General features: G+C 42.3%; 1 protein-coding gene across 5 annotated transcripts in view; it reads right to left on the bottom strand.

The window, feature by feature from the left end:
* Positions 1–19172, bottom strand: part of EIF2AK4 (eukaryotic translation initiation factor 2 alpha kinase 4) — a 117253-nt gene that overhangs the window by 62556 nt on the left and 35525 nt on the right. For 4 of the 5 annotated variants that reach the window (XM_004380617.2, XM_023735121.1, XM_023735122.1 and 1 more), the window contains 5 exons: positions 17594–17674; positions 15884–16032; positions 9072–9187; positions 5201–5358; positions 3702–4237 (listed from right to left, as the gene is read on the bottom strand). In XM_004380617.2, coding sequence (XP_004380674.1) covers positions 3702–4237; positions 5201–5358; positions 9072–9187; positions 15884–16032; positions 17594–17674 — 1040 coding nt within the window. Of the gene's footprint in view, positions 1–3701; positions 4238–5200; positions 5359–9058; positions 9188–15883; positions 16033–17593; positions 17675–19172 lie in introns of those variants that run through there. The other variant, XM_023735124.1, reaches the window with a different exon arrangement.

Below are 19172 nucleotides of genomic sequence, written 5' to 3'. Positions count from 1 at the left end.
ACACACACACACACACACACAGACACACACACACAGACACACACACACACACACAGACACACACACACAGACACAGACACACACACACACACACACACACACACACACACACGTCCAAACAAAAGATACATGATTGTGTCGCAGACACTGATTTTTTTAAATGACATCATCCTGTACCTACTACTCTTCAATTTGCTGTCTTTCATTCTACCATGTGTCTTAGAGATCCTCCTAAGACAGTATTTGAAGATCTTCTTTTTAACAGTCTATAGGTATGGACCTACCAGAATTATTTACACACTCTCCTACTGCTGGACAGTTAGGTTGTTTCCAATTTTTCACCTGTACAAAAAAAATGCTATGGTGACATTCCTAAACAGACTTCGTTGTGTTTCTGAAGCACATTATCAACTCTGACTCAACTGTGACATTACCGTGACTGATCCAATAACATATCTTGATCAAAAAAATTTTTGAAGCCCAGCTAGAATGAATTCCATCTTTAGGAAATTTTACAGCCACCAAAATCTCATGTGAAAAGATGAGATCTTCTGAGTCAATAATTTCCACAAAGTAGTCACACGTAGCAAAGACAAATACTAAAGCCAGCTTTGAACCAAGATGGATGAAACACTGAGAAAGTTACCCATGAAATCCACAGTTGTCAGGATTGAAGAGAATGATGAACACTGACTCAGTAGGGCTATGTCCCAGGTACCATTCCCAGCACTGTTACATCATTTAATCCTCACAACAACCTCATGAGGTAGGTCATATTATTATTCCTACTTTACGGAGGGGGAAACTCAGTGCAGGGAGTTTAAGCCACTCAGCCAGTTAAGAATCGAGATGGGATCTGAACCCAGCTGTCTGGCTGCGGAACCTGGGCTTTCCACCACCACAGAGACTGACTGGAAACAAAACCATTCTCCAAAGGGTGTTCACCAATCAGTAAACTGTAACTACAAATGGAATGTTGCTCTGCTTTCGTTCTTTCTTTTTTCCCCTATAAATTAAAAAAAAAAAATTTTTTTTAAACTTTGTTGTTGTTGTTGATATGCACTCATTCTTTGTAGATGATTTCTTTCTTTTGTTAAGCGGGATTGGATAGGTGGCGGCAAAGTCAGTAAATGAATACTCTGAAGCTCCTTCTTAGCCAAGCACAGTCTGTCAGACCATTAGGAAGGAGAGGACAACCTCAAGGACAACCTCAAGGACAACCAGGCTGACAGAACAAGAAACAGTGCTGATTTGGGGTTCAAAACGGACCGAGTGTGGAGCTATTTTCTGTAAGAAGAGAACTAGGAATGTTTTAGCTACTGGGCCAGTCATTTTGCTATTAAATATGAAATATTTAACATATAAAATATATTTAAATAACATATATTTAACATATAAAATATGTTCTACCTAAACCTCCCAGAGCTCTTTTTAAAAATACCTAATGCTATGGCTAAGTTACTACTCCTGACCAATGAAGAAGGGCAGAAAGCTAAAGGCAACATTTTGAAGTCTAAAACGAGTATTTCCGTCAGTGGTTCTCTGACCGTATTGCCTCTGATGTCATTTTAGCCAGCCTGATCGTTAGGGTGCAGCCAAATCAACATTTTAAAGTTCTAGCGCATTTAAAAGAAATCATAAAAGATTTTTTAAAAAAATCTTACAATTTTTATATATTTTAAGGAAGAACACAGCATAAACAATCAAAGTGAGCCCCTTTCCACAACCGTTCGTATGTCACATCTATTTTGTGGTCTGCAGAAACGATCTTACTTAAATCTAAGTGCAGCTACTTACACATTTGGAATGGGTAAGACAATGAGTAACGGGAAAGAACAATATGGACGCGGTCCACCGCAGATTGAGACAAATGGGGAGAGGGAGAGAAATGTGAAGGATGAAAGAAAGGCAGGGAGTGGGTGAGGGAATGAAAGTGAGTGGCTGGGAAAAAAAGTAAGGTGGGAAACAAGACAGCACATCAAAAAGGGATGAAACCCTCAGAAAGTTAACATGGAACTACCATATGATCCAGCAATTCCACTCCTAGGTATATACCCCCGAGACTTGAAAGCAGTGCTGCAGACAGGCACATGTACATCACTGTTCACTGCAGCACGATTGACAACTGCCAAAAGGTGGAAACAACCGAAATGTCCATCAACAGACGATTGGATACACAAAATGAGGTATGCCATACAACGGAACATTACTCAGCCATAAAGAGAAAAAACTCGTTGCCGTCGAGTTGATTCCGACTCATAGCGACCCTACAGGACAGGGTAGAACTGCCCCATTGGGTTTCCAAGGAGCAGCTGCTGGATTCAAACTGCCGACCTGTTGGTTAGTGGCCGAGCTCTTAACCACTGCACCACTAGGGCCCCATAAAGAGAGAGGTCCTAAAACATGCTACAACATGGAAGAAGCTTGAAAACATTATGCTGAGTGAAGTAAGTCAATCACAAAAGGGCAAATACGATATGATCTGGTGTCACACATATGAACTGTCTAGAATAGGCAGTTGTATAGAGAGACAGTTTACGAGTGGTTACCGGGGCAGGAGGGACGGGGAAGGATGGAGCCGTTGTTTAAGGAGCAGTGGGTCTGTTTACGGTGACAGAAAATCTGACGACAGATATTGCTGATGTCTACACAGCATGCGACTGATGTCACTAAACTGGACATGGGAAACACGTTAAACGGGCAAATGTTGTGTTACACATATTTTTACCACAATTAAAAAAAAAAACCTAAGAACAAGTCATTTTCTTTTTAATTTTTATAAAGAAAAGTATTTATTTGTCTATTACATACGATGTAAATCTTTGCCAGGATTTTTTTTTTTTTAATGCTTAAGGTGTTCTCTGACCAACAGAATTGTTCCTATTAATTTTATGCTCTAATAGTTATCATTTCTATTGTGTTTTTTTTTTTATTGCTTAGAAAATCCTTCTACTTTGCAAAATAAATATTCAAGTACAAAAAAAAAAGGGAATGAAACCAGTCCAGGTCAGCTTCTGCAGGCAGGCTGGGTCAGGAGAGTATCTGGAAAAACCCAGACTGAAGGGATCTTCTTTCCCCTTTAACAGAGAAACTGAGAGTGTTTAGCTCTGGCTTGGACTGAGAACAGAGGCAGGGCTAAACTAGAAAAGACAGAAGGACCTGAACAAAGCCTCTCAGTAAGGCTTTCCTCAAAATGGACAAAACTTGGCCCTGTTAAATATGCACCTGTAATTCACAGGTACCCCAAACCCTCTCTCTAGAGTAAAGAAGTCGTTTGCAGTCTACAGCCTGGCTGACCGAGACACTGCTGAGGAAGAATGGTTGAGAAGGATGGGCGGACTCGCACTCCTACAGCCCTTTCTAGGCAGGAGGCTTTGTCTGTGACGGCTCAGGAACCAGCAGCAAACATAACCAAGAAGGCCTTCCACTTGAACCCACAGGTCACTTCTTACCATGACAATCCCCACTGACCCTGGAGCACTCAGCAGTCACCAACAGTGGTTCTAGCGAACCTAGGAGAACGTGGGAGTTAAGGGGATGACAAACACAAGACAGAAAACAGAAAACAGGTGGCTGGGCAAGTATCAGAGCCAAGAGAGAACCCTGATCCTGTCCTCCAGCTCACACAGGCGTTTAGCACATCCCCACACAATCAAAACTACAGGGATAAAATTCAGCAAAAGATTCTCAGTGATACTCACTTCTTTAGAAAGTCTTGGAAGTCAGCTGGTAAGTCACGAGGGATGGTCACTGGGTACTCTTCACACTCTTGGCCTTGGCTGAGGGAGAGGAGGAGAAGGCCAAGACGCCACACATCCCCTTTCTTCCCTGTTTTATAAGGCAGGGCATTGTCACTAAAACGAACTCGTGTCTGCTCGAAAACATCCTCCTTGCAGATGTCTGCCAGGCGCTTAGAGATGCTGTAGTCCGTGATCTTGATGGTGCCCTGCGCATCCACCAAGACACTGGATGCGCTCAGAACCTTGTGCACCACGGAATTGCTGTGCAAATACTCGAGGCCTGCCAGGAGCTGAGCTGCGTACCTGCGGAGCTGGTGCGTGGGGACGGGGCCTGAGTGGCTCAGGTGTGTGGCCAGAGATACCCCACTGATGTGCTCCACTAAAATGTCCACCATGATGGAGTCGTCTTGCTCTCTGAGATTCATTGCGAGGTAGCGCACTACATTTGGATGACTCAGTTTCACCAGGGAGCTGAATTCTGCTTCTGCCCCTTGAATCTGACAAGGAAGAAACGAGATAAAATCAGATTGATCAACTTACCCGCGTTTCACTTCAAAAGCGAAGCATTTGAAGAAAACGTATTTTTAAAGGAGACAAGAGTGAATATGAGTCCTCCTCAAATCTATATAGTCAAACTAATAGCTCATAAAGCCAAAAAAAAAAAAAAAAAATTAGTTAATTCTCAACTTCTTTTATTTCTAAACCTAGTCTAGAAATACTAAAAATAAGTAAACCGCTTTTAAAAGCAACTTCTTTTGAGACAGGGCCACCGAAAAAAAGAAGAAACATTGTTTTTACAACAACCTTCTCTGACTATAGATTCACTGTTAAAATTTTCAAGAGTACTAATAAAAAGATAGAAAGAAAAAAAAACCCTAATTATCTATATTGCCACCACCCAAAGGTATCTGTTACTTTGTTGTATTTACTTTCTGTTTTTCTTCCTATACACAAATATACACGCAACTCTAAATACAGTGCTTTACCTACAGTTTTCTAAATTCTTTATTACTTAACACTGCAATACGTATGCAATCGTAACTATTCCCTTTATGCTCTGTATCATAAATAAACTTTAAAATTCTCTAGTCCTCCGAAACTGTTTTGAAGAAATATTTCGAAACAGTGGAGAAAATAGAAATGAATGCCAAAAGCGCAAGTAAGAAATACAAATTGGTCCGGGGTGGAGAGATGGCTGTTGACGAGGAGGTTAGGGAGCCAGCCAGAGAGGTTCTGAAAGCAGGAGCAACGGCCCGAGAACCCAGGCAGAGAAGGTGCTGGTCCCCCACCGTCCCCTCTGCTTAAACACATCTCACCGCCCGGATCATGGAGCTGACGTGATCAGAGGCTGAGCTACTATGTTCTGTCACCTCCTGGAGCTTTGTCAGCTGGAATTGACTCAACGGCAACGGGTGTAGAGCTTCAAGACCGGGCCTTTTGCTCAGCCATGTAACACCTACCTGCTTTTTGCACTTATCAATCTTCTCTTTTTCTTGACTGGTAAGGAAGGGGCCCATTTTCTTCTGCCACTGGAGGACCCATTCATATAACAAGACAAAGCTGCCAGTGGTTGTCTCCAGAGCATTGTAGATAGACTTTCCAAGCTGCTCATCACTGCCTGCATGTTAAGCAGAAAATGTAAATTAAATCTCACTGGAGCGTTTCCTTTGGGAAAATAGGGGAAATAAACATTCATTCAACAATGGGTATCATGTGCTAACTATGAACAATATTATTTCATGTAGTGTATGCTCTTTTATAACCAGTTTTTATATTTAATATATCCTAACCCCTAAAATACTAATTTTTACAAAGGGACAAGAATCAACAATGAGATCTTAGTATCAGACCAAATCAAGAGACCAATGTTTTCTTAGAGCAGCCATTATTCACAATGTTACTGTCATCACCAATCCACCTCTGATCACTGCCTACCGGCGCAATAATGTACACACACAGCTAAACACCAAATGATAGAATCTGGAGAAAGGGAACTCTCCATCACGATTATTCTATCAGTGTAGATTAGTGTGCACAATTGAAACAGGTTCCAGTAATTTGGAAATTTGAATACATCACTGACTTCCTAAATACAAAATTTGAACATGGTCAGTAAATACAAACTGGCCAGTGGTTTTGAGGGAAGGAATCTGAAATGACAGTTTAAATTTGAACTAGAAAGACAGACACATTTATTTAGTGATAGGCATATGGTTTCCACTTGTATCAGGGAGAGCTTAACTTCTGTAACACCAAAAATTTTCTTTTAAAAATCTACATTTTCATTAAAGACTATGACAGAACATTACCAAACAAACAAATTGGAAAATAGAGAAAAATATTACCCGTCATATCACCATTTTGCATTACTTCTCTTCTAGGTTCCCCTACACATTTTTTTTCCCCCTAATTTACCAATCATAGTATATAGCAAGGTTTATCATCCTTAGCACTACTGACATGTTGGCCGGGATAATCCTTCGCTGTAGGGGCTGTCCTGCGCTCTGTAGCATACTCAGCGGCACCCCTGGCCTCCACCCACTGTCACTCTCCAGTGACCATCACAAACGGCTCCAGACAGAAAGGAGACAATGACGCGGTGTTCTGAACGACCAAGGGACCCTACCACGTCCTTTCTTAATTCTGTGACCTCCTTATATTAGCCAATCCTCTGAAAATGATGACAAACGAGTAGGCAAGGCAGAGCAACCTATACTTTATTTTCCTTAAATTTTTTTTAAGGAAACATTGATAATTATTTTTTCCATTTGAAAAACTGAAAGTGAAGGAATTTTTATCAGAAGACAGTAGTCTTAGCAAAAATACTTTGGAGAAAGATGGATGAACTAACTCACCTAGAATTTTTGTCTGAAAAGCAGTTTCTACTTCATTGAAATGCTCAGTTTATAGATTTGAATTAAAACAATCTGTTATGCTTGCCACAAATAACTCCCGACATTCTTAGGCTAAACAAAAACAAGTTCTCCTTCCATTAAGTCAATTCTGACTCAGAGCGACCCTACAGGACAGAGTAGAACTGCCCCATAGTGTTTCCAAGGCTGAAATCTTTACCGAAGCAGACTGCCACATCCTTCTCCTGTGGAGCGGCTGATGGGCTTGAACCATGGACCTTTTGGTTAGCAGCCGCATGCTTAACCACTGTGCCACCAGGGCTCCTGCATTCTTAGTTTAAGGGGGGAAAAAGCCTGATGTCTGCAGATTTGTCAACCAAAAGAAGCGACCTGTGTGGAATGTGAAATTTAAGTGGTTTTACACTGGAGACACATGGTATGAAACGTTTATGGGATGGAGAGTGATGTTATTTACATAAGCCTAAGGAAATGCGTTTGGTATACAGTGCCATGTCTTGCAATATGTATCTCTCCAATTGGAAGTAGGTAGGCATTTTGTAATTGCTGGGTTTTGGGGATACTATAATTTTATTATTGCTATCCTCTTCTTTTGCATGATGGGGATAACAAACAGGACAAAAGAACACACCACCAAGAGGCTAAAGGAAAATTCGCTACCGAAAGAACTCTTGCTGACAGTCCATGATACACTAACAGTGATCATTTATGGACACTCTCTATAGTGCTTTGCTCATTTCCATAACGTAAGTTCCCGCTTCTCTCTACTTCCAACAGCTATAAACTGAAAAAAACAAAAAGTAGTTGACTTTTTATCAAAAACATTTCTTAGAAAATTAGGGCGTATTTTAAAAACTAGACCCACTGTGAGAAAACAATAACAAAAAAATAGTTTACTTGGTGGTTTCATAAAAAAGTCTCAAACTACAAATTTACCCCTCTAATGAGGGCACTGGAGCCCTGGGGTGCGGTGGTTAAGAGCTCGGCTGCTAACCAAAAAGTTGGCAGTTCGAATTCATCAGCTGCTTCTTGGGGAACCCTATGGGGCAGTTCTACTCTGTCCTGCAGGGTCGCTGGGAGTCGGAATCGACTTGACAGCAGTGGGTTTGGTTTAATCAGGGCATTAACTCAGGCGAGTCTGTCCAAGGAAGTACAGTGAGCGTAGGGGACCGAATCGAGGTAATAAGCGGTTGGATTAACTTGCCTTCCTCATTTCCCCAGATGACTGGAAAGCAGTGCGTTTTATGGTGTCAGTTCCATGAATCTAAAATGTCTCTGAGTCAAGGACACTCTCCGGTCCACAGACAATCATCGCCTCTACCAACATCTTGAACCTGCTCAAGTGGCTGCTTTGCCCTTATATGGCAGGTTCTGTGTGTGCACCTGTACTGGCCAGGCTACTTTTAGTCGGCCAGGGTTAAGTGTCTAATTCATAGACTATGCAGATGCTTGGGTTTTTCTCCCTCTACCCACTGCCCGCTTCCTGGTGACTCCCTGCTTATATGTATGTCCTTAGAGAGGAAGGAAAAAGATGCCAAAGAAAGCAAACTCCACTGAGAGAATGTGGGTACCTGTTAGTTCTGGCAAAAATATTCACGGGATTGAGAATTACAGTTAATGATCAAATCTAATACATGCAAGTGATCCCTTCCAATTGGTGGCTCTGTTCGTACGGTGGATAAAAAGTAATACTCGTTTAGCCCACAGGAAGTAGATACTGAAAACTGGATTTTAATATAAACAATTCAAATCCTGAATTGCCAAACAAGCTTCACTCCAAACAGCCAGAGTAGGAAAAGCTGCTAAATAAAACACATAGAAAATAAAGTGGTTTTCCTGGTCAGATACAACATACCAAACAGATGGATATCAACTTTTGAAAATGAGACTTGGTTATTAAAGATCACAGGCATGAGAACTCACTTTGTTATACATATTTTAGCTGGAACAGATGCACACGATACAAGATTCTACTGATTCATAATATTCCTACCATTTTGTTTCAAAGAGCTTGGATAATTATAATGATGACAATTTTTTTAAACTGTGGTAAATACACAGGTAACAAAACATTTGCCATTTTACAATCTTCACACGTATGGTTCAGTGATACCAATTATGTTCATTATGTTGTTCAACCATCAACCACTAACCGTTCCCGACATAATCCTTAACAAAAGCTTAGTGTCCCCTAAGCATTGGGATGATGACAAATTTTTAATGATCTTTATGCTAACAATATTTCCAAGAGCATAGGTATTTATTTCCATCTTATAGGTGGGGAAACCTTAGTGACTTCTTGTTCTGGTCATTAGGAATGGTGTCCGAATGACTGACTACTGGTTTGGTAGTCTTCCTTGGACTGTGCTGGTCTAGATGACACAGTCTCCATCCTACCATGCTCCTTCATGAATAACTTTGTCATTAGGATAATTTAAATGAATTTACCTAGTTTACTCACCAATACGTTTCCCTTTGTGCACCACGAGCTGATCAGCACTACTCCCAGAGAAATACAGGACTTCACAAGAGCCAGGAGAATCTTCACTACTACAGACAGAATACTGACGTTCTCGCCTGAAAAAGAAATTTGGACAATGGTGTTTTTTTCTTTCTAAGATTAATGCGGGAACTCCTTTCCCCTCCTTTTTCTCCTGTTTGTCTAACATCTGTCTCTACTGGGAACTGAGCGGAAGGCATCACTGGGCAAGGTGTTTAACTCTCCACTGTGCACTTTCCCATACAGAAACCCCACCCTACATCTGTGCAGTGCAACATGGTAGTACTACCGTTATGTGGCTATTTAAATGAATACAAATTCAATTAAGTTAAAAATTCAGTTCCTCAGTTGCAGTAACCACACTTCAAGTACTCAATAGGCACAAGTGGCTAGCAGCTATGATTTGGACAGCAAAGATTTAGAACACTTCCATCAACACAGAAACTTCTACTGGAGAGCAGTGATGGAGATGAATCCCACACTGATCCACATCTCTTCATTCCCATGCACATGCACATCTGCAGAAAGCTGAAAAGCTGGGGAGTCTGGAGGCCACTAAACTTCTTGGTTTCCAGTTGGGACCTCAACCACTGAATGCTCATCCATTCTTTTACTTGTCTTTGACAGATACCCCTTCCACCCCCCTCCACGACTTCTCCAAAACACTCACAATCCATCCCTCCCTCTCTCTGTTACTACTTTTTTTTCTGGGTGGGGAGCAATAGCCGGGAAGGTAGATTATAATGCTAAAATAATTACTAAATTGAGGGGAGGCTGCAGGAAAGAGGGAAGGGAGAGAGCTTTTGATGGTCAGGATTGATGGTCAAGAAATGCCTTGATGAGGTACATGGACAGATCTCTAGAAAGCACCCCACTCACTCTAAGCACGGTCTTGTCTTTTATTTTCACTGAGAACATTAGGCAATGAGAGGTGAAGCCCACGATTTCTATGGTTCCACCTTTAAACTTACTTGGCATCTGTACCACTCTTTCTTTCTTGCAGACTCTGAGGAAGGCCAGCTGCCAGCTCCTCAGTCCCATTCCCTACAGTCTCTGGGATCTGGGTCGGTCAGTGAGCCCCTCTCCCCTGTATGTTCAATCTGTCCCCCTACGGTGGCTCCTTCCCCTCAGTTTGTTCTCTTCCACCCCCAAACTCCCCTCCTTCAATCTACCCACTTCCCCTTGCTCTTCATGTTCAGACTTCTACACTTGGTATCCCTATTTTCTCGCTTTCTATTTACTCCTCAAGGCACTGCAATGTCAATAAAACCTCCACCTCTCTCGCGCCTATACTCAACCCAATTTTTCCCCTTGGGTCTTTTATTTTGGTTGGAGTACAGTCATCCATTCTGTCTCACTGGTCAGAAACCTGTGAGTCACCCTGGGCTCCTCCATATCCTGTATCTAATTGATCCCCAAGTACCACCCTCCCCTCTCTATTTTCCCTGCCCCCATTCGGGTCACCACTGATTTTCTCCCGGACACATGCAATAATCCATTATTAACTGGTCTCTCCACTTTCAAGCCTATACAGCTCCCCTTCCTCCTGGCCCCTTCCATGCTGCTGGGTCCCTACTATATAACTCACACCACACGGAGTCTGCATATTAGAAACACCAGGGAATGACTAATACATGGCAGTCTTTTAAATTTCTACTTCTAAAGTTATTTGTACGAGCAGGGGGAAAAGATCTAGGCTATCTTTTTGTTCTTTGGTTTACAGCGTGCTAACACTTGACTTAAGGTATTTTAGGAATATTATTAAGCCCGTCGTGACTGATAAGTATGAAGACAGGGCGAGTGTTAAGAGTGTGGCTGGAAAAGATACATAATTAGGACTGAAGGAACAGAGAAAATTTTAAAAGTAAAAGTGGCAAAAAAATGATAGAGGTGGTACATGCCACATGGGATAGATTATTTGACAACAGGAACAATTTTGAAAAGAAGGAATAAGAAAGCAAAACTTAGTATCATCAATGTCTACTGTTTTGACCCAAAAGCGAGTCCTACACAGATGTGTATATATTGGTTGCTCACACTGTCTGCTGTGGACTCTTCAAAAACTGGGTTTCTAACAACCTTTTGGTACCTAACTGGTTCCTAAGTGAAACAGCTTCTGAACTCAAGCAGAAATATCATCCTAAATGGTGTTTAGACCAGTGACACCATGGGTTCGCCTTCAACGATCTTTCCTAGGACTATGGAACGTTCATGGGAGTTTGCAATATAATTAAAAACATCACCCACGTTATCACTTTTTCAAAGTAGCTGTGGCAGTATACAGCCTACTGAAATAAAGGGTGTTTTAAACAAAATCACTGAATAATATTAACTAGGTCTTATAAAGGATAGAGAATTAGACATAATTCAAATTTAGAAGATTAAATTAGGCATACGTGACCTTGATACCTAAAAAGCAGAGAAGATGATAAAGAAAAAGCCAAGAGGCAAGAGGACAGGTGGTAACTTGTCCAACAGGACTTGAGAAAGGTGGCTCTGTCAACCTGCCCATCCCAAAGCAAACAAATGTGTTTAGAAGCAATGACACTATGGTTTCATCTTCAATGATCTTTTCTAGAATTATGGAATGTCTGTAAACATAGATGGTTGGGATGGGATAGAGAAAGGATATCTGTACCTGAGACATATGGGGGCCAGGATATTCTCATCGTCCTGCCTAATTCACCAAGATGCCACAGAAAACTCTAGCCCTTGATCCCTCAGTTAGAAGCTCTGTGCAGTTTTGTGGAAATAAAGTTAACAAGAATTCCTGATATTATTTAATTTGAGGTGATTAGTCTATGCTTCCACAGAACCAACTGGAGAAAGAGCAAACAATGGAGGAGGGCAGGTTTAGAAAGATGAATTAAGGACCCCTCTAGCTCCCCCACCCACATCCTTTACACTGTAGGTGGTCCCCTCCTTTTTTGGGGAGAGTGGAAGAAATCCCATGTCTTACACTTAAGTCACTCAATTATCTCTTTTCTGTAAGGATGAAAAGTCAGCAGTTACCATACCCTGGTTTTAGGATAGGGAAAACAAAGTAGGAGATAACCTGATTTTGTTTGATGGTGGAAACAGGAATAGAACCTGGCGACGTATCCTAGATTCTGGGATACACAGTTCAAGTTAAAAACCTCAATTGAAGGCAAGTCTGAATACGTGCAAGTATTTCTCCACCATGACCTTTTTTATAGAGATTTTGTCTTGCTTCTCCTAAAAAGCTCCAAGTACCTCAACAAAGCTACACTTACAAAAGAACTTGAAGGGCCCAGAAAAGTTCTTCAACAAAGGCAAAGACTCGTCCGTGAAAAGCTGGGCTAGTAGGCCAGGCTTTTAACCTCTTTCCACTACAATAGCGAGTGTTTCCCACCCCTCCCCTCTTTCTCTTGTTTTAAGCAGTGGAAACCTTTTGTTAAACAAAACCTTACTGACTGGATATACTCCACAGATAAAGAAAAGCAGAGCTGCCTGGCTAAAGAGGCTCAGACCTTAAGAACACCAAAAACACAGTTTCTCCTTTCCTTCCTATTGTCTTTCCAGGTATGTACTGAGCGCCTACAATGGATCTGTCTGGCACTGCTCTAGGCACTGAGGGAAACATGATGAAGTCCTTGCTCTCACAAACTCTACGGCCTCATGGAAAAGCAAACACATGAATAGGATTTTCAGTTAGTGGTAAGTGCTATGGAGACAAATAAAAGAGAATTAGATAACAAGACCAAGGGGAGGGAGGCGGACGGGGTGTGCAGGGAAGGCGTCTCTGAGGAGGTCACTTTTGAGGGGAGACCTGAATGAGAAAGACCAAGTCGTACAAAGTGCCAGAGCAAGAGTGTCCTAGGCAGAGCCCCAGGCTTGACCGTGAGGCCCTCAAGGGCTGAAAGATTAGCATGGCTGCAGTGTAGTGGGGGTGAGATGTATCAAATGACGTGTGAAGACCACGCCTCTGCTTTTGTCCCCGTGCCATCCACTCTCCACTTGCAGCCAGGAGGAACTTTATAAAATGTGAGTCAGATAGCACCAGATTCCTGCTTAAAACCTCCAAGGCGTCTCATTACGTCTGAACTCATGACCTGCCAACAAAGCCCTGTGTGTCCTCCTCCTGCCTGCCCCTCCCTGAACCACTCCCAGGCCCGCTGGTTCTAGCCACGAAGTCCTGCCCTGTTACTGAGCCCTGCATACAGCAGGCCCGGGCAGTCTCAGGTCCCCTGCACCAGCTGCTGTCTGCACCGAGGATGTTCTCCTCCAGTCTTGGTGTGGCTGGCTCCTTCTCGTCATCCAGATCCTACACACCCCTTCTCCCCCATCTAAAGCCACTCTCTCTTAGTCACTCAACATCCAACCCTTATATTTTTTCCTCCAAACGTCCAACCTGAAGTAGCCGCCCAGGCTCTCTTTAACACAGCCTATTTTAATTCTCTGCATAGCACTAATCACTACCTGACATTTTTATGTTTACTGGTGGACAACTAGAATATAAACTCCAGGAAAGCAGGGTCCATCTCGATCTTGTTTACTGAATCCCTAGGACTCAGACAGTACCTGGCACAGAGCAAGTATGCAACAAATATTTGTTGAATGAATGAATGAATCATGGTTCTATATTTTACTGCTTTTAGCCAGAGCCAAGGAGCCCTGGTGGTGCAATCGTTAAGTGCTTGGCTGCTAATGAAAAGGTCAGTGGTTTAAACCTACCCGCCACTCTGCAGGAGAAAACACCTGGCAATCTGCTCTTGTAAACATCACAGCCTAGGAAACCCTATGGAGCAGTTCTAATCTGTCATATAGGGTCGCTAGGAGTCAGAATCGACTTGAGGACACACAACGATACCACAGCCAGTTCAGATTCTGCTCGCTGTTGATCCTGATGAAAAGGCCATCTTTACTAGCTCAGTACTAACTGTATTTACTACGTGAAGGAATAATATGGAACATTTTGATTATTTCCTGACTTTTCAAACTCATAAAGGCCAGTGAAAAGCAAGGAAGAAAAAGAATCAAGAGCATACTATGAAGTACTCTGGTGTATTAAGGACCTTTTCTTTCTTAACCAGAAAAAAAAACAAAAACAAAACCCACTGCCGTTGAGTCAATTCTGGCTCATAGCAACCCTACAGGACAGAGGAGAACTGCCCCCGTAGAGTTTCCAAGGAGCTCCTGGTAGATTCAAACTGCAGACCTGTTGGTTAGCAGCTGTAGCTCTCAACCACTAAGCCACCAGAGTTTCCTTCTTAACCAAAGGAAGCGTGTAAATGGCACTTCGAGAATGATTCATTTTTTCCTGGTCAGGAGCCAACACAGTTAGCACCAGGGCGCAGTTCTGTGAGGTATGTGCAACAACCGTGGCAAACAAGACATAAAACAGATGAAACTATTTCTTTCATTTCTTTTCTTGGATGCTCAAGCGACACTGTCCAATCCAAGACTCACAAAGGCCACTCTACAGGGGTTACGTAAAAACGTCAAGCAGGAGAGAGAACTTCCCATTCTCCTTTGAATAAACTTTCTATTTTTTAATCTCATAAGCAAGTCTAACCTTGGACCCACTGTTTATCCCTCTATTTGTAGTTACCACAAAAACTGAGATGTTTAAGCTTAAAAATTTTTTCCCACATATATGAAAAGCCTTATTCATATCATTGATTTACTTCCACTGTGTTTCTAACCACAATAAGAATTTGCCAAATAATTTCCTAGTGAAATACTCTGACAACTTCAAGCTATGCTGCCTACTAGGGACCCAGTTATATTCTAGCATAGTGGCAGAAATAATCTAAACCAGTTAGCAGTTACAACCTTAAAAAGGTTCCCACAAACAGTATTCAAAAACATTTAGTTCACCTGAACGGTAGGTGATTATACATTAATAGCAAAATGATTTTCTAAGCCGATCTTTTTTTTGAAAAAGTAGATAATTACGGAAATAACTGAAATGGTTTCTTCTGATAAACAAGCTACATCTCAAAGGTTCATCTAAATCTTTAGTTTGGTACCTGAAATCTTTCTTTTCGTAAAGTGAGAGTTGGTGTTAAGTGCTGCCTAGAATCTCACAGAGACAGCCTGAACACCTAGTGAAGCTGAATCATAACGCCTACACTGCTTAGTGACCTACCCACTCATAAAATGGCTTCTGCTCTAAGACTCGTCTCTGGCCTGCAGGGCCCACGGCAAGCAGAGTGGGGAGTCACAATGCTTTAGTGGAAAAGGATGTGGGGAAGAGGTGGTGTCCTTCTTGTGACCTCCGGTAATAGGACACCACTGGAGCCACCAGAATGGATGAGGACACCGCGTGTCCTCGGTGCAATAGGGAGGAAGCTCTGGTACAAAATGGGGCTCCTGCTCTCATATAAAGGGTGTCCCTATCCCTATGCCCATCTTGGGGCATTCTGGAAATCTGTGGCGGACCCTACCAGCCTACGGAGTTACAGGCTGGAACACGTACAGTGTGAAATTTAATTGGATGATGAGGATCCAATGGAAGAATTTTTTAAATCCCTGAATAATTTGGGTCATTAAAAATCACGTCGAATTCTATTGGAGACAAGACTGTGAAGTGTTAAAGGCTGTTCTAAAGGGGTATGAGCCACGAAACTGGTTTCATGAAAGATACTTAGAAAGTGTTATTATTGTACTGTTAACTAATATAGTAAAATACATATGTTTTTAAGAATTTATTAAAACCATTACTTGAAAATTCCATCAAATTTCACTACAAGTTGTTTTAATCCTTCTACTTACTTTATCCTCCCGGATCAGAAATCCCAAGAACTTACCTAGACCTTCCTGAGGAGTTGGCCCGATGTTTACCATTTCCTACAAAGTCGGGAGACCCTGCATGTAGAATAGCAGCTGTTCTGTATCCTCCTGGGTCTTTCCTAGGGGTATGATCTTGGTTTGATAAACTCGCAATTTCCAAACGTTCCTACAAAAAGAAAAGGGAGACCTACTTTAGATGTAAGTCACAGATGAAAGACAATTATGGGAAATAATTACATACTCAGTATAGATTGCAAATTTTATTTAAACGGAATGCTTACACACGTAATGAGTTGAATTCCACTTGTAAAAACTGAATGTTAACAAAGGCCCTGGCTCGAGAACCACAGTCTGGAGTCCAGGTTACAGTTTCAAGAGAACGTTGACTGTTACAAGTGGAAATGGGAAGAATCTTAGAGCATGAGTGTAAAGTTAGGGAGAAGGGCAAGAAGAAGGAGAAGGAGGGGGCCTTCAAAAGGAGCGTCAGGTAGGGGCGTCACTAGCATTGGTGTCACCCCCCCATGTTAATTACCACAATATTGTAACTAAAGCACCAGAAGACCTGACCGAATCAGGGACTCTAAAAATAGCGGCAGGGACGAAAACAACAGTGTGTGCTTGCAGCCCACGCAGATGAAACCGGTAACTGGACAGTAATGACAGCTCTGACTGGAGCCCATCCGAAGGTTCAAAAAGTAAATGAGCGTAGAGTTTTAGCCTTGTAGGGACGTTGACACGATACATGGAAGCTGGGCTTACGAAAAAAAATTTTGTTGTTCAACTAACTACGGGGATATTTTTATTAAAAATCATAAATTTCTGCTGAAACACTGCACAAAGGTTTTTACAGACAGTCACTTTGGTGTCGCCTCTCTGACAGGGTCAGCTGGTGCGGTCCACATCCCCGGCACCCCCCTAGTGACGCCATCGGTGTGGGTAGTGGCTGACAGAAAGCAGGTCAGATGGAAGACAGGAACGCTGGCAGGAACAGAAACGTCACCTTACATTTGTGCACGACTTTGTACTTGCGCATACGGCAGTCCATGACCCATGGGAATGACTACACGAGCCAGAAAGGAAGGCATTCCCAGTCCCACTTCAAGGGATGAGGAAAACGAGCCACAGAGGGTGTCCCATGTCAAGGCCACAGGGCGAGGCCGTGAAAAAGCCACAGCTAAGCCAGTCGAGCTTGTCAGCCCCTCCTCCCGCTACACCTGCGTTTGCCTTAAGTTAAATCCCGTAATTCTATAAAAAAGAATAAGTTCAATTTTCTCTGGAGTTCTCCAAACACATATAACTGGCTTCTTGATTGAGGTGGACTCCGGACCACTGCTGGCTCACTCTCCTCTATCACTGAGTGACGTCTCAGGCAGATCTGTAAGGTTCCCATCCATCCCTAGGCATGAACCAATAGTGCTCTTTTCTAAGTATTAAAATTATCAAAGTTTCACTCTCTTATCTAGTCTCTCCTCTACCTTGACTCATTTGATAAATCACTGTAGTCACAGAAACCTAGGTAATCTACAGATAACCTACTACTCTCAACTTTGCTACCTATTTGGGGAACCCAAAATACACAACAATATTTTTGTATTTTAGTACTTTGTTGTAAGCTTTACTACTAACAACATGAAAGGGGAAAATCTTATCAGTGGAAATGAAAACATTTTATATTTAATGAAATATAAAAAATTTTAGTTTCATTGTTACAGTTAATGATAGAGTACCTGCTTAGCCATTTCTTTTCTTTTTTTCTCTTCTTTGATCTCTTCTTTCCGTCTCTGAATCTCATGAAGGATTTCACGTTGCTGAAATAAATCACACTACCGTCACACGCCAATCTCTGAAACCCATACCCGTTACCACTGCTGTGGAGTTGATTCTGACACATAGCGACCCTACAGGACAGAGGAGAACTGCCCCATAGGGTTTCCAAGGCTTTAATCTTTATGGAAGCTGACTACCACATCTTTCTCTCGTGGAGCAGAGCAGCTGGTGGGTCTGAACTGCTGACCTTTCGGTTAGCAGCTGAGAGCTTAACCACTGTGCCACCAGGGCTCCTTCTGAAACCCATACGACACATAAATTCTGGAACCACAGAAACTCTTGCGAGTTCCAATAATTGAAGCTCTCCTTTCCTAAGAGACCTGACTGTCTAGAACCGTGTACAAACTGAAGCTGGATCACTTTTATCAGAGTTCTTATGCCATTGGCATTCCCTGAATGCGGTAAGAAGATCGTGTTGACAGAGGCATTCACTCCCCACTCTTCACGTTTCCATGTAGAGGGACTAGCTCTAGCCACACTGCTGGCCTCTCACTTCTCCCCTCCTCCTTGGTATCTGCCTGTCTGCAGAGAACGTGCACTTGTGTCCGCTCTCTGTCATGGGGCCAGGGGCCGCTCGGTGGAGGAGGGCTGGGCTGTCCTAGCCATGCCACAGGCACCATGCCCACATGCCACAGCCCTTAAGCTGCATTCTCCAATCAGATTTCTCAGTATTAAGAGTGGTGTTTTGATCTCTATCCAGGTGACTTATGTATCTGTTGCTTAGTTGGATCTGGATTTAGGTAGGGAAACCACTGTTTTTTATTAGCCTCCTAAAATTCCAGGTGCAATTATCAAACCTATTAAGAGACTCACCAAAAACTAACAGGAATAACACGAAAGGTAAAAACATATCAAAAATTTATAGATAGTTATAACAGTATACCAAAACAAGATTGTCAGTTAAATATTCATTAACTTACTAACCTAACCTAACCTGTTGCCATCGAGTTGATTCTGACTCATAGCGACCCTACAGGACAGAGTAGAACTGTCCCATATGGTTTCCAAGGAGCAGCTGGTGGATTCAAACTGCCGACCTTTTGGTTAGCAGCTGAGCTCTTAACGTACCACCAGGGCTCCAAATATTCACTACCTTCTAATAAACAACATGTCTTCCAATAAATAATGAGGATGAGAAAACCAAACCAAGCTCGTTGCTGTCGAGTTGGTTCTGACTCATAGCCGCCTTATAGGACAGAGCAGAACTACCCCATAGGGTTTCTAAGGAGCGGCTGGTGGATTCAAACTGCTGACCTTTTGGTTCGCAGCTGAGCGCTTAACCACTGTGCCACCAGGGCTCTAAAGTAGGCAGTACAAATTGAATGGGACTCACAAAGTTCAGTCTCTTTTGAGCAGGAGATTCTTGTCTAACACAGGGAAGAAGAAAATAGCCTCCATGACTCAGTGAATTTCTGTACAGCTTTATAAGCTCAGAAAGACCACAGGAAGCTTGTTAAACTGCCTCCTTTTTTTTTTTTT

The sequence above is a fragment of the Trichechus manatus genome, unplaced genomic scaffold (genome assembly GCF_000243295.1).
Source record: "Trichechus manatus latirostris isolate Lorelei unplaced genomic scaffold, TriManLat1.0 scaffold00076, whole genome shotgun sequence".
Classification (NCBI taxonomy): Eukaryota; Metazoa; Chordata; class Mammalia; order Sirenia; family Trichechidae; genus Trichechus; species Trichechus manatus.
Note: the sequence above shows the minus strand (reverse complement) of the source record. Positions and strands in the feature narration are given on the sequence as shown.